The following is a 12,644-nucleotide window of genomic DNA, read 5'->3' as shown; positions in this document are numbered from 1 at the left end:
ATTCTTACACTCCATTGAAATAAGGGCCAACATTCCATTAGCCTTCCCAATTTACCTGCTGCCCCAGTGTGCTGGCTTTCTGTGTTTTTTGCACAAGTACCCACTTTGTGTTGCAGCTTTCTGCAGTTTTCCTCCATTTAAGTAATAGTCTTTTTTTTTGTTCTCCCTTCCAAAGTGAACAAGAATGAAAGTTGAGCAGGTTCAGGAAGAGCTGGCTGATTTGTGGCACCTAGTTACCACCCAGGTAGTGAATGTAAAAGTCACCCCCTCCCTACTGTACTCTCTCAGCGGGATAGTTTGTGGAATACCTTTAGTTCCACAAGGTTAATCCCTCCTTTTTATTATATGGTCCTTTCCTTTAGATTTTGTGGAGGCACATGCTATCTGGGGTTGGGATTATCAATATGGAAAGATGTTTTCCTGCATATTTTTCCAACGAGCAAACCTCAATGCCCTGCAGCTTGAATTTCATTGGGAAGAGAGCAGAGAGCTCTCTCCAGGCGACAAGCACTGGAACCTTTTTTTTTATAAATGCCATTTCGAGAGAGAACTGAAACAGCAGGGTCTGCAGGAATTTGGCGATGTTTGTTGAAGGGCTAGCTCCTGTGAAGTAAATCTGTAAATGATTGCTGCACATTGCCAAAGTACATTTAAAATGGATTTCAACCTTTTTTGTTCTGAACCTTTTAGACGGATGCTTTTAGATAAGATATGGTATTGAGAACATTCTGAAAAGGTACAAAATGTGTGAAGTTTTCTCGTCTTAATAAATGGTCAGGAAAATATCCAGGAATCTGTTGAGGCCAAGATGGATAGTACAACAGTACTGAATAACTGATCTAATTGAAAGTTGGGCTGTAGGACCGTGTATAAAGACAGTCACCATCTAAATGGCCTCCTTCTTGCATGAAATCTGTTGGATACTATATTTATAAAGGTTTCTAAAGCATCTGTTGGACACGAGACTCCATACTTTTGCTGTGATTTGAGTTATTTCTGGCCACGTTGTTATCTAAATAATCTGGACAAGTGTTTGAGCTAACAAGGTAATGAAGCAAACAGCTGTCAAACTGGCGAACTCTCTGAACAGTGATAATAACTAGCTTCTAATTAAGCTCAGGAATTCCTCCCTCCTTGGACTGCTAGCCCACAGCTTCCTCTGAGCATTGTTCTCACTCAGTGCAACTAACAGCTGCACAGACCCAGACGACCTGTGAGTGATGTCACACGTGACCAGCTGATCAATCTGTGAGATCGTAGTTTTGCCAATGAGCCAACTTCAAATACAATTGCATTATGTTCTCTGAATTCATGATTTTTAATATTTTGTTGACATTCCTTTCGTTTCTGTAACATTAACTTTTTGGTTTAAACATGGACAAAAGAGCTAAATTTCAGAGATGATGTGAAAGTGAAGCCCTTGACATCAAGGCAACGTTTGACTAGGTGTGGCATTAAGGTACTCCAGCAAAACTGGAATCAATGGGTATCAGGGGGCTACTGTCCACTGGTTGGAGTTATTTCTGGCACGTAGCAGGATGGTCGTGGCTGTTGGAGATCAGTCATCTCAGCTCCAAGACATCACTGCAGGAGATCCTCAGGATCCTGGGCCCAACCCATCTTCGGTGCTCCTTCAATGACCTTCCTTCCATCATAGGGTTAGAAATGGGGATGTTTGCCGATGACTGATTGCACAATGTTCAGTACCATTCACGACTCTGCAGATACTGAAGCCGACCATGTTCAAATGCAACACGATCTGGACAATATCCAGGCTTGAGCTGACAAGTGGCAAATGACATTCACACCCCACAAATGCCAGGCTCTGGCCATCACCAAGTGGAGACAATCTAACCGCCATCCTTTGACATTTAATGGTGTTACCATCACTAAAACTACCACTGTCAACATCCTGGAGATTACCATTGACCAGAAACTCAACTGGACTTACCCCATAAACACAGTGGCTGCAAGAGCAGGTCAGAGGCTTGGAATACTGCTGCAGGAAATTTGCCTCCTGACTCTCCAAAGCCTTGTCCATCATCTAAAAGGTACAAGTCAGGAGTGTGATGGAATACTTCCCTCTTGCCTGGATGAGAGCAGCTCCAACAACACTCGAAGCTTGACAACATTCAGAACAAAGCAGCCAGCTTAACTAGTACCACATGCATGAGCATTCACTCTCTCCACCCCCTCACTGACTCTCGGTAGCAGCAGCGTGTACTGCAAAAATTCACCAAAGACCCTTAGACAGCACCATCCAAATCCATGACCACCTTCTACTTAGAAGGACAGGGCAGCAGATTTATGGAAACACATCCCCCAGCAAGTTCCCCTCCAAGCCACTCACTATCCTGACTCTGATCGTATCGCTGTTCCTTCACTGTTGTTTGGTCAAAATCCTGAAATTCCCTCCCAAAGGGCATTGCAGACAATGAATGCTGGCTAGCCAGCGATGCCCACATCTCTCAAAAAATAAAATTTTCTTCCATCTGGGTGTTATTCACTCCTTATTTGAACATTGACACTAGCAATTTCAGACATTACTTATTCTCTTTATTTTCCTGATGGATTCTCATATGAAATTTAATTTGAACAATGCTGTTCTGTTTACCTTTTTTGTTTTGTTCACTCATGGGACGTGGACTTCGCTGGCTGACTGGCATTTGTTGACTAGACTTGGTTGCCCTAGTAACAATGGTGGTGAGCTTTCTTCTTGAACTGCTGCAATCCATTTGGTGCAGGTAGACCATCTCATGAGGGAGCAAGTTCCAGGCCTTTGACCCAACCATGTTTGATTGACCTGATCCCTTCCTTGTATCTTTACTTCCTATCTAATTCCTATTTGATATGACCATTGAATAGCATGGACGGCATTAATGTATTTACCTTGCTGTGTATTCTATTTAAAGGAATTGAAGCCAAATTGTTGCTTCTTTCTAAAAGTAGGTTTAATTCTTCACCTTGAGCTGTGATTCTTCTTTCTGCTTTTTTCTTGTCGATTGTGTCCAAACTACATTTTTATTATCACTAGTCCAACCATCCCAATAGACTGTTGGATCCAAAGCATTATTCTGTGGGCCGAATCTTATGTTATTTTGGCTATGTTTTTTGGAACGTGTTACACTGCAAGGCCCAGTGAGTTTTTTTTTTGTGGTATCTTGGCAAACTGTCCTTGTTAACCATCTGTTCCCATCCCTGACATTCAATTGCATCCCCATTTTACCATTCCCAGAACGACTCTACCCTCGGCAGCTGTCCGCTGAATGACCAGCGTGCCTGGTACCCCTGCCAACTTTAACAGGCACCCAGACAAGCAGTGGCGATCTGAAGCTGCCCCCTGCTGCGTGTGAAGACGTCAAGAGAATGGGAACCTGGTGACACTGTCCTCCGAGAATGACCCGGAGGGCCGGGTGGATGGGTTGGCGCAAAGGAGAGGAGTCCCCTTCCTAGAGGATCAGCAGAGCGGCCAAGTCACCAGATCCTGGCCCGAGGTTGCCATCCGGGGCCTCAGTGGAGCGAAGGAATGGCCGACGGCTTGCCTGCTGCAAGATCTGTGCCCACCCCCTCCTCAATGGAGGGCTGCTGCCCAGCAAAGCGAACTGCCTGGTTGTGTGAGTGCACAGGTTGGCACAGCAAGGCAAGGATGCTGTGGGCATGCAGGTAGGTTTGAAGTGAGTTAGTGCAAAGTGAGCAGCCCTGAGATCCAATCCGTGCACTGGGTGGGCTGTCATTGCAACACAAAGCTGCAGCCTTTTATTGCCAATTGCCGGTGCACCCTGCAATACACCATGTGCTTCCTATGCATCCTGCGGATAAGTCAGAGAAATACTATGATGATCGTGAGAGGTTGCAAAATGTCAAGTGCAAATGTCCACAGGTGAGAGGTATAAGCAGCATGTGTGTTTGTCAAACTGGGCAGCTGAATGTTGATGAGCTGGGTCACGGCATTTACCAGATAATAATCCACCTGAATTCACTACCTGCCGCTGTGTAGTGAGAGACCCACCTCACTGCTCCGCAACAGACATTACAAATGTAGCGAGCTGCTCCCGCCATCTAGAGAGGCCTCACTGGACTTCTCACCCAATTCTCTGTTAGCGGATGTCACTCCGACCCTGATGAGATTATGCCCATTGTCTTTGTTACAGTCGCTGACGGTCATCTACCATTTTCTATTTTACTTCAGATCACTACAGATTTTGTGCCTCATTAGCTTGCCTTCCAGAGCAGTTACAAAGAAGCATGACTGTACCAGTGGCGAAATGTAATGCAGTTAACATTTCTATTGATAGTACTGTGGAGAGAGCAGTTGACAAACCAGGAGCTGCTACTTTGCAGACTGTGTATTCCTGCTTGCTGCCGAGGGAGGCTGGTTATATCGTGAGGTGCTGTTGAGGAATTTTGGCAAGCCTTTTTGAACCAGTTCAAGCAGGAGCCCTGGCTGCGAGAGAAAAGTATGCTACAAAGTTTAAAATCCCTGAAGGGTAGCCAGTTCTGTGAACTGCTAGCTGGTTTCGAAGGCCCAGACAGCTTTCCTCAGATGGCTGAGATTTTTATAGGCGATGGTTTCAGCAGGCCAGAGCAGAAAACCATGGAATCAGAACAGTCCTATGGGGAACTAACTGGGTGGTGACTATTGCTCCGACCAGTAACATGGATTAGAGAAAGGATGTGATCTCATAAATGGACAACATCCTTTTTCTGACCGCGCAAACATAACAAAATATGAGGAGGAATATAGCATTCCACCCCACATGACCAGCCTGTTTATGTTTTGAATTTCATATTTCCACGTACCTTGAACTTCACACTCCCATCCAGTTTAAAGTGGGTGTTTTTATTTTAGTAAATAATTCACGTGGATTAACCTTTTTTTGCTAAACCTTTAAAGGCTACTTCGCTAAACATTAGATATTAGGCCAAGATATCTGTCATCTGAAATGTAGCCTTGGCGAATGGGAGTATGGGTAGGAGACTAGATTGTTTTTAATAAATTTTCATTTTACTTTGTTTTTTTTAAAGTATGGATTGGGAAGTACAAATAGAGAAAAATGTCACCGGGTAACAAGGGTTAGGTGTTTAAATGTTAATTAAATCTGTGTTGAAAATGTTTGTTCTAGTTACTTAAACTTTTACATTTGTATTACTGCATAAGAATTTAATGTTTAATATCATATTACATGAGCTCTCCACAGAGAGGCACCTATTACTTTGGACTTGCCAAGGGTTAAATTAGAACAAATCTTTTTAGGAATTTTCACAGATCATTTGGCTGCTGAATGGGAACAGACTGTTAAGTGAAGGTTTTGCGCCTTGAATGGTGTATTGAGACTTGGCATTCAGAAAATGTTATATTTCAAGGGCATACAATGCCAAAGGGAGGTTAGTTTTATGACATTTGGACAACTACTTTACAGCGCAAAGCCTGTTTTTACTCATAATTTTGCTTTATTAAGTCGCAGTCCAGATGCATTCTTTGACAGGCTACGACAGCCTTTTGATTCACTTCTTGGAGAAACAGTCAGTGAGTGTGATTGTATCAGTTCCTACGATAGAGGCCTGGTCGGTTAGCTTTCCTCCTTATCCTCAGGCATATAAAGATAACATATTCTCATCGGAGCCTTTTTATTCTTGAGAAATGGATCAAATTATCTTCCGATTCTCAGGTTAGATTCAACATATTTTATAGAATCCCTGCAGTATGGAAGCAGGTCATTCAGACCATTGAGTCCTCACCAACCCTCAGAGTATCCCACCCAGACTCACTGCCCCTAGCCTATCCCTGCATTTCCCATGGCTAATCTACCTTGACTGCACATCCCTGAACATTATGGGCAATTTAACATGGCTAATCCTCTTAACCTGCACACCATTGGACTGTGGGAGGATACAACATCTGGAAAAAACCCACGCAGACGCAGGGAGAATGTGCAAGCTCCACACAGACCTGTCCCTGGTGCTGTGAGGCAGTAGTGCTAACTACTAAGCCATTGTGCCAAAGTCCAACTGGGATTGGACCTTTCCCCAACTAAACACCCTTCAAAGGTGATTCATTGTGCCTTAAATTGGGTCATTTCATTGCGTTATGATTGCAGGACTTGATACAAGATGAAACAGGATGTTCCAAACGGTGGTGTGGGTGGTGGTGATACTAAACGTCTCCCTGATACAGGCTCATGTGATCTGGTTACTATGGGAAAAAAAAATCCCAAATTGAAATCTGTGTAACAACATGAGACATGGAAGTGGGACGGAGGGGGGGGGAAGCAGAGCGGAGAGAGAGAGGTGGGGGTGGGGGGGAGCTGGTGGAGCTGCTGTGAAAAACATAAGAGATAATATGTTCATGTCAGCAACCAAACTGGCTGTGCAAGGACCGGTTCTCTGTTCAAAGTTACGAAAATGAAACAGACAAGAATTTTGTAGATTTAAGAAAGGAGTCATTACCAAAATGGGCCATGCTGTTGAAGGATATTAGAATATTCAACTTTGCACAGCAGGGTGAAGTGTATTGTGACTGGATCTCGGAGTATTATATGTTGGCTGGAAATGTGGTGCACAGTGAAACATGTTATTAAGACATTTAGTTCATGTGAAAGTACTTGTTTTTAAAAATTTTGACATCAGTTGACTGTAAGTGAAAGTCTAAATGTGAAATTTTGATTTATTTCAATCAGTCTTGGGAAATTTTGTATAATTTTCAATATATGACCAAAGATTTATATACTTTTGTGACTTTCTTTCAATTAATGGTAATGCTTAGATGACTCCAATGGTATTTTTATCTTTTTAGATCCCGAAACATTAGGTTGACAACTGACAGGTTAATTGAGTTCGGCTTAGGTACTGGTCATTTTGTCTGGCAGCATGACAATATTTACATTAGACTGCGTTTAAAGTGCAGTAATTCCTACCTGTAATAAATACTTTCATTTGCTCTTACCTTCCGGGACCTGCAGAGGTGACCTTAACTTCAAAGCAGGATGTCAAAGGCCGTATTTTCCCTGTACTCTGGTAAATTCATGAAGCGTTTTGAAAGCAAAAAAGGGAAGTGAAAAAGATGGCATATCATTCGATCGGGCTTTTCTTCTTCTCTCAGTACATTAATTTTTATGGATATTATCCTTGCCTTTGTTCGCAGTTGTTTGTCATTTGGATTTGTTGCATTTCAGTTTGACTGCTTCCTAAAGTCCGAGGATTTTAGAGCAGGACGGCAATATTTTAGTCACTCTCTCAACTTACTTCATGGCGGTGACCTCAGCCTGAAATAGGACACCAACTCTGACTCAGGCAGTTCAGTTCGAATGCCTAGTGGGAGCAGGACAAAGTGAAGGGGGAAGTCAACAGGAGGCAACTATCCAATGGTTAGGATTAGGCATAGAAGGCTTCAGTGGAGGACATTAAACCTGGCCACAAGACGCACGCTCTCAGAAGAGAGCCCAGTGTGGTGGCAGGGTGAGGTTGGAGTGAATGTCAAACTGGGGAGGCCCAAAGTTTTTTTTTATTTGCAAGGCCTGAAAGAGCAATCCTACTCTTCCTCCTGTTCCACACAAAATTAACATCAAAAATGAGCAAACCTTAACCTTCCTGGGCTTTGCCCTCTCCCTCGCCTGGTGGCTGTTCTCAGCTTTCCAGCCAGACCACAATCCTGGCAATGATCAGGCCTCAGGTTAAAAGGATCCCGCTCATGGCAGCAGAAAGTAATCTGCTTATTTTATGAAGGACTCTGGTTGAATGGGGCAGATAATGTTAAAATTGAAGCTTTGGCCAGGATTGGAAGGGAGGAGAGGCTGCTAAAATGGAACCCCCTATTCTAACTAAATTTTTATTGGTTAACAATCACCACTTCGCTTTTCCAATCTTTAATCCTGCCTATAAGAACGAGAGCTTAAAATGTGTTGCTGGAAAAGCGCAGCAGGTCAGGCAGCATCCAAGGAACAGGAAATTCGACGTTTCGGGCATAAGCCCTTTATCAGGCTGATGAAGGGCTTATGCCCGAAACGTCGAATTTCCTGTTCCTTGGATGCTGCCTGATTTGCTGCGCTTTTCCAGCAACACATTTTAAACTCTGATCTCCAGCATCTGCAGACCTCACTTTCTCCTATAAGAACGAGAGTCCCATATTTTAGTTTGCAGCCGATTTGGCAAATTATTTCAGAAATGAAAACAGAAATTGCTGAGAAACGCTCAACAGGTCTGGCAGTATCTGCGGAGAGAAATCAATGGCAATTTCAAAGAAGTGCTGTTGAAAAATTGTTAACTTTATGGGATGTGGGCATTGCTTAGATTTGTTGCTCATCCCCCATCACTGTTGAACGAGTGAGTTGCCAGGCCGTTTCAGAGGACAGATAAGTGTTGACCACATTGCTGCATCAGGAGTCACACACAAGCCAGACTGGGTAAGGAGGGCAGATTTCCTGCCCTTAAAGGATGTTAGTGAACCAGTTGGGTTTTTATCACAATGAAGAGCAGTTTTAAGATCACTATTACTGAGACTCAGTTCAGACATTACTCCTCCTAAATGGAAAACGAGGAGCAGAGAGGCTGAAGGAAATAAACCTTTTATAGAAGTCAGAATTTCAGAATAAAGTACAACAGAATCAGAATGTCATGAAAGTTACTGCACCAGAGTTGGCGAAGAGAGATGGAATAACACGTTTTAGATTCAATCTCTGTTTTTGGTGTTAATACCCCTGATGTGTTAAACAGTTTTCTTATGGGAACAATATTCATTTCAACACTAAAATACAATTGAAACAAAAATTGGAATTTTCTCTAAACCTCCTAACTGTCAAAGTGTGAAGAAAATTGAACCATGTTTGAATATGGTTTGTAATAATATATGAAGACATTAGCGATGTTATTAATGATTATCAATTCTTTCCATTCTGTCAACAGAATTTCTTGAAGAAGTCTATCCAGTATTTGATTTGGGAGAGAACGGGCGTGACTGGAAAGCCTGTGTGGCTGCTATAAATAGTTCCATTCGCAGCATAAGACATGACCTCAGGAAGTCCCTGCCTGGCTATTACAAGAAACAGCACCCTCAGTATTTTGCAATGTACTGCAAGAAACAGTCAGGGAATCATGGCAACAAAACCAGCACTCCTCAGAACAACAATTCCCAAGAGAACTTCAATGGAGACACAAACATCCTCTGAGCACTGTTTCAGAAGAGCTGAAATGTTGAAAATGAAAAAGCAGTTGTGCTCCATATAATTTTCAAGAGCATATGGACTTGTTTATGATCTCTTAATGGCACACTCTGTTATTCGCCATGAGAGATCCTGAGTATAAGTCCGGATACACTTTAATGCCATAGTTCTATTTTTGAGCGTGCTCAAGTTTGCGTTTGTGCAATACTGAAATGTATGAATTGCAGAAAATTTTATTATAACGGGTAGCAAAAAACTCGTGCAAGTTTTGAAATGACTTTGCAAACTGATGAGTCTTAGCTGCTGAAATTTCCTTATGGATATTATTTATAGAGAGATGTATCCTGTATTTTTGGGATAATTCTGTGATGCCAATGTGATACATGCATGAGGTTGCTTGATCTTTGATTTTACTTATTTTGCTTTTTATTGAACATATTTTCTGTTTTGAATATGTCCTTCAACAAAGCTGCCCCTTTTCAACCATCTTCCCCACTACTGGAGTCAAATGAAAGGACACTGGCCTTTAAATTATTTTCATCTTCCAAGATTGAATATTTTATGTTGATTAGCAATTTAGGTTGTGCTGGAGCCCTATGAATTTGGGGTTTGAATTTGTTTACGACAGATTGTGAAGTCTGCAAATGCAAAGTAATGAGTAAGCTTAGAATCCCTACAGTGTGGAAACAGGCCATTTGGCCCAACAAGTCTACACCGATCCTCTGAAGAGTAATTCACCCAGACCATTCCCCTCCACCTGTTGCTGTACATTTACCCCTGACTGATAAACCTAACCCACACACCCCTGAACACTATGGGAAACTTAGCATGGCCAATTCACCTAACCTGCACACCTTTGGATTGTGGAAGGAGACTGGAGCAAACCCACGCAAACACTGGGAGAATGTGCAAACACCACATAGACAGTCACCCAAGGCTGGAATTGAACCTTGGTCCCTGGCACTGTGAAGCAGCAGTGGTAACCACTGAGCCACCGTGCTGCCCAATTGCTAGATTATGTGGGAAGGGACAGGTGAAGCAGGAGGTTAATAGCTCTGGAATTTGTGTTTGGGTCTGACTCCGAGAACATCTATTTTTATCAGTTGTAAAACTTGTATGTAGGTTGAGTTTGAGACAATCTGAACCTAGTTGTTTGTAAGCACACAATGCCTTCCACACTCAGCCCTAGTTAATGCTAAATCACCAGTCTCACTCAGAGGCAATAAGGGGAGGGAAGTGGAGCATTTACCATTTGTTCAAAGGAAAACCATGTTTTTGACATTAAGTCTGTTGCCTTTCATGTTTCAGCATTGAGAGGGCAATTTTGGCACCCTATTCATTTAGCACCTAATTTGTGAATATTTGTTGCTGCCAGTGGGTGTCAAAATTGAGAAAGTGTTCCAGTACACACCTGTGAAATCTGTCATTATGAGCAACTAAATGTATTAATGTCTAGGAAAGAACTATAAGGTTCTGAGTCACTGCTGTTTGTTTTCTGATGCTTAAATAGTAACAAATATGGAAACATTATTTAACGGGTATCATTTTGTTGAACAGATATATCATGGTTGCTTACGTTCTTTATATCTGATTGATTAACTTAAAAACACAAATTGTATTCTTGTAGAATGGTAATAAACTTTTCTGTAACTAAGTTGGGAGTTATATTTACATCTACAATTAAACATTTCACCCTATCATTGTTAAATTTTGAATCTAATGGATTCCATTAGAAACTGAGTTATCTTCAGCAATCTCTGACTACAATCTAATGTACTGCCTGATCATTCTAACTTGATCAGCCATTTTTCTCACACTGACCTTGATTTGTTGAGTTGCTGAGTTTGTACTCAATACCATGTTCTGCTTAAGGTGATCTGCTAGCACTTCTTGAATTTGCAGAAGTGAAAGAAATGGAAATGGCAGGGAAGCACTGAGCATTCAGAGAAGTTGTTGAACTGAGCAGAGGCGCTGTCTTTTTTGCTGACTTGACTTTTTTTCCCCCATTAGCTGTATATTGGTAGCACAGGAGACTTGAACTACGCCATTCATTTAGAGTTCTTCATTCTGTCCCTTCACCCGAGCATGAATTTCATATCGTTAGCTGAGGTTGCATGCACTGAATTTCCTCCCCAACCAATATTTCCTGTTAAACTGCACGGCCACAAAATGACACTAATGTTCCCATTCCAAGCCACACACAAGTTGGCCCTTTTATATGCAGTTATGGCCATGCTATGCACTTAAATCACCCATGCACTCCCAAATGATTAAGTGTACATTGTCCTCAATCTCCTTCTCCTCTCTCAACTCCTTTAAAACACTCCTTGGGCAGTCACCCTTTGACAAATCATTTGGCTACCCTCTTCATGTTTCTTTGGCTTCAAATCTATTCCTTAGATTGCGTGTAGCACTTGGGAATGGTTTGCAATTTTCAAGGTGCTGTACAAATACAAGTTGTTAATTTGTGGCAAAACATATTTGTGTGTGTGGGAGAGGGTGTGTGTGTGGATACAGTAACTGAGTGCCTGCACTCTGTCACACAGCCATGCTGTCTCCTGTGATCATACGATATACATCAGACACCAAAGCTTGGCTTTGAAAGTCTTCTGATATCGACTTGGGTATATTGACCTTTCAGGGAAGACTCCTGAGTATATGGATGGGTATGTGTTGCTTCGGGGGGGTATCAGAGGTGGCTGGAGGTGTGTGTTGTTGAGGGAGTCAGTGTTGAGTTGGGGATTTAGTTTCATAGTTATCCAGGAGTTGGAGTAGGTTTTTAACCCTCTTAATTTTTCCTGGGGTAACTATTAGCCTCAGTGAGTTGGAATCTTCTGCTCTGCAACTTGAAATGTATTTTTACGCAGTTCCAGAAGGAAGGGAATTGTCCATTGTAAAATTCTATTTCCCGGGCAATTTCCACAGGGATAGCCGTATCGTAGATTCTGCAGTTTGTGCGGCTCCAATTGCCCCAGGTACTTGCTGATATCCCTGAAGGGTATTGAATATCAGTTAGGAACACCCTATTCTGAGATGCCAAAGGTATACACATCTTCTAGAGGCAATAGAGATTTGTATTACCTGTTGCTGTTGCAGGTGGCTTTCTTGCGGGTGCTCCAGTACGTGGGAAGTTCGCTAAACCATCCGAGAAACTGTGTACTCACCAGTGAGTATCTCCCATGAAAGAAGAGTTCAGAGCTGTGAGGCTTCAGCTTGTTTTGTCGATGTTGAGAATAAGGAAAATGAATCCAGATGGCAAGGTGTTGAATGGAAAGCAACATGGGGAAGAGGGAAAAGGGGAAGAAATATTGCCTGCAGTGCTGATAGGTGGGCAGTTGGAGAGAGCTTTCCTTGCCTTCCTGCGAGATATTCAAAGTGTTTTGTACAATGCATCCAGGTCCCAGGGATGTTGCGACTGCTGCCATTGACAATTTCTTGCATAGTAATTAGCTAAATCACTGATGAAGCTAACCACAACTCAGAAAAAAA

At 42.4% G+C, this 12,644-nt stretch overlaps 1 protein-coding gene across 1 annotated transcript in view; it reads left to right on the top strand.

Annotated features, from left to right (window-relative positions):
- The window catches only part of LOC132820700 (uncharacterized), a 64,274-nt gene extending 53,565 nt beyond the window's left edge, over positions 1–10,709 (top strand). Inside the window, exon 13 of the mRNA XM_060832951.1 lies at positions 8,899–10,709. Coding sequence (XP_060688934.1) covers positions 8,899–9,161 — 263 coding nt within the window. The 3' untranslated portion in view covers positions 9,162–10,709. The remainder of the gene's footprint in view (positions 1–8,898) is intronic.
- The last annotated feature ends 1,935 nt before the right edge of the window (positions 10,710–12,644 follow it).

The sequence above is a fragment of the Hemiscyllium ocellatum genome, chromosome 12, assembly GCF_020745735.1.
Source record: "Hemiscyllium ocellatum isolate sHemOce1 chromosome 12, sHemOce1.pat.X.cur, whole genome shotgun sequence".
NCBI classification, from domain to species: domain Eukaryota; kingdom Metazoa; phylum Chordata; class Chondrichthyes; order Orectolobiformes; family Hemiscylliidae; genus Hemiscyllium; species Hemiscyllium ocellatum.
The sequence above is the reverse complement of the archived record's forward strand: the minus strand, read 5'-3'. Positions and strand labels throughout refer to the sequence as shown.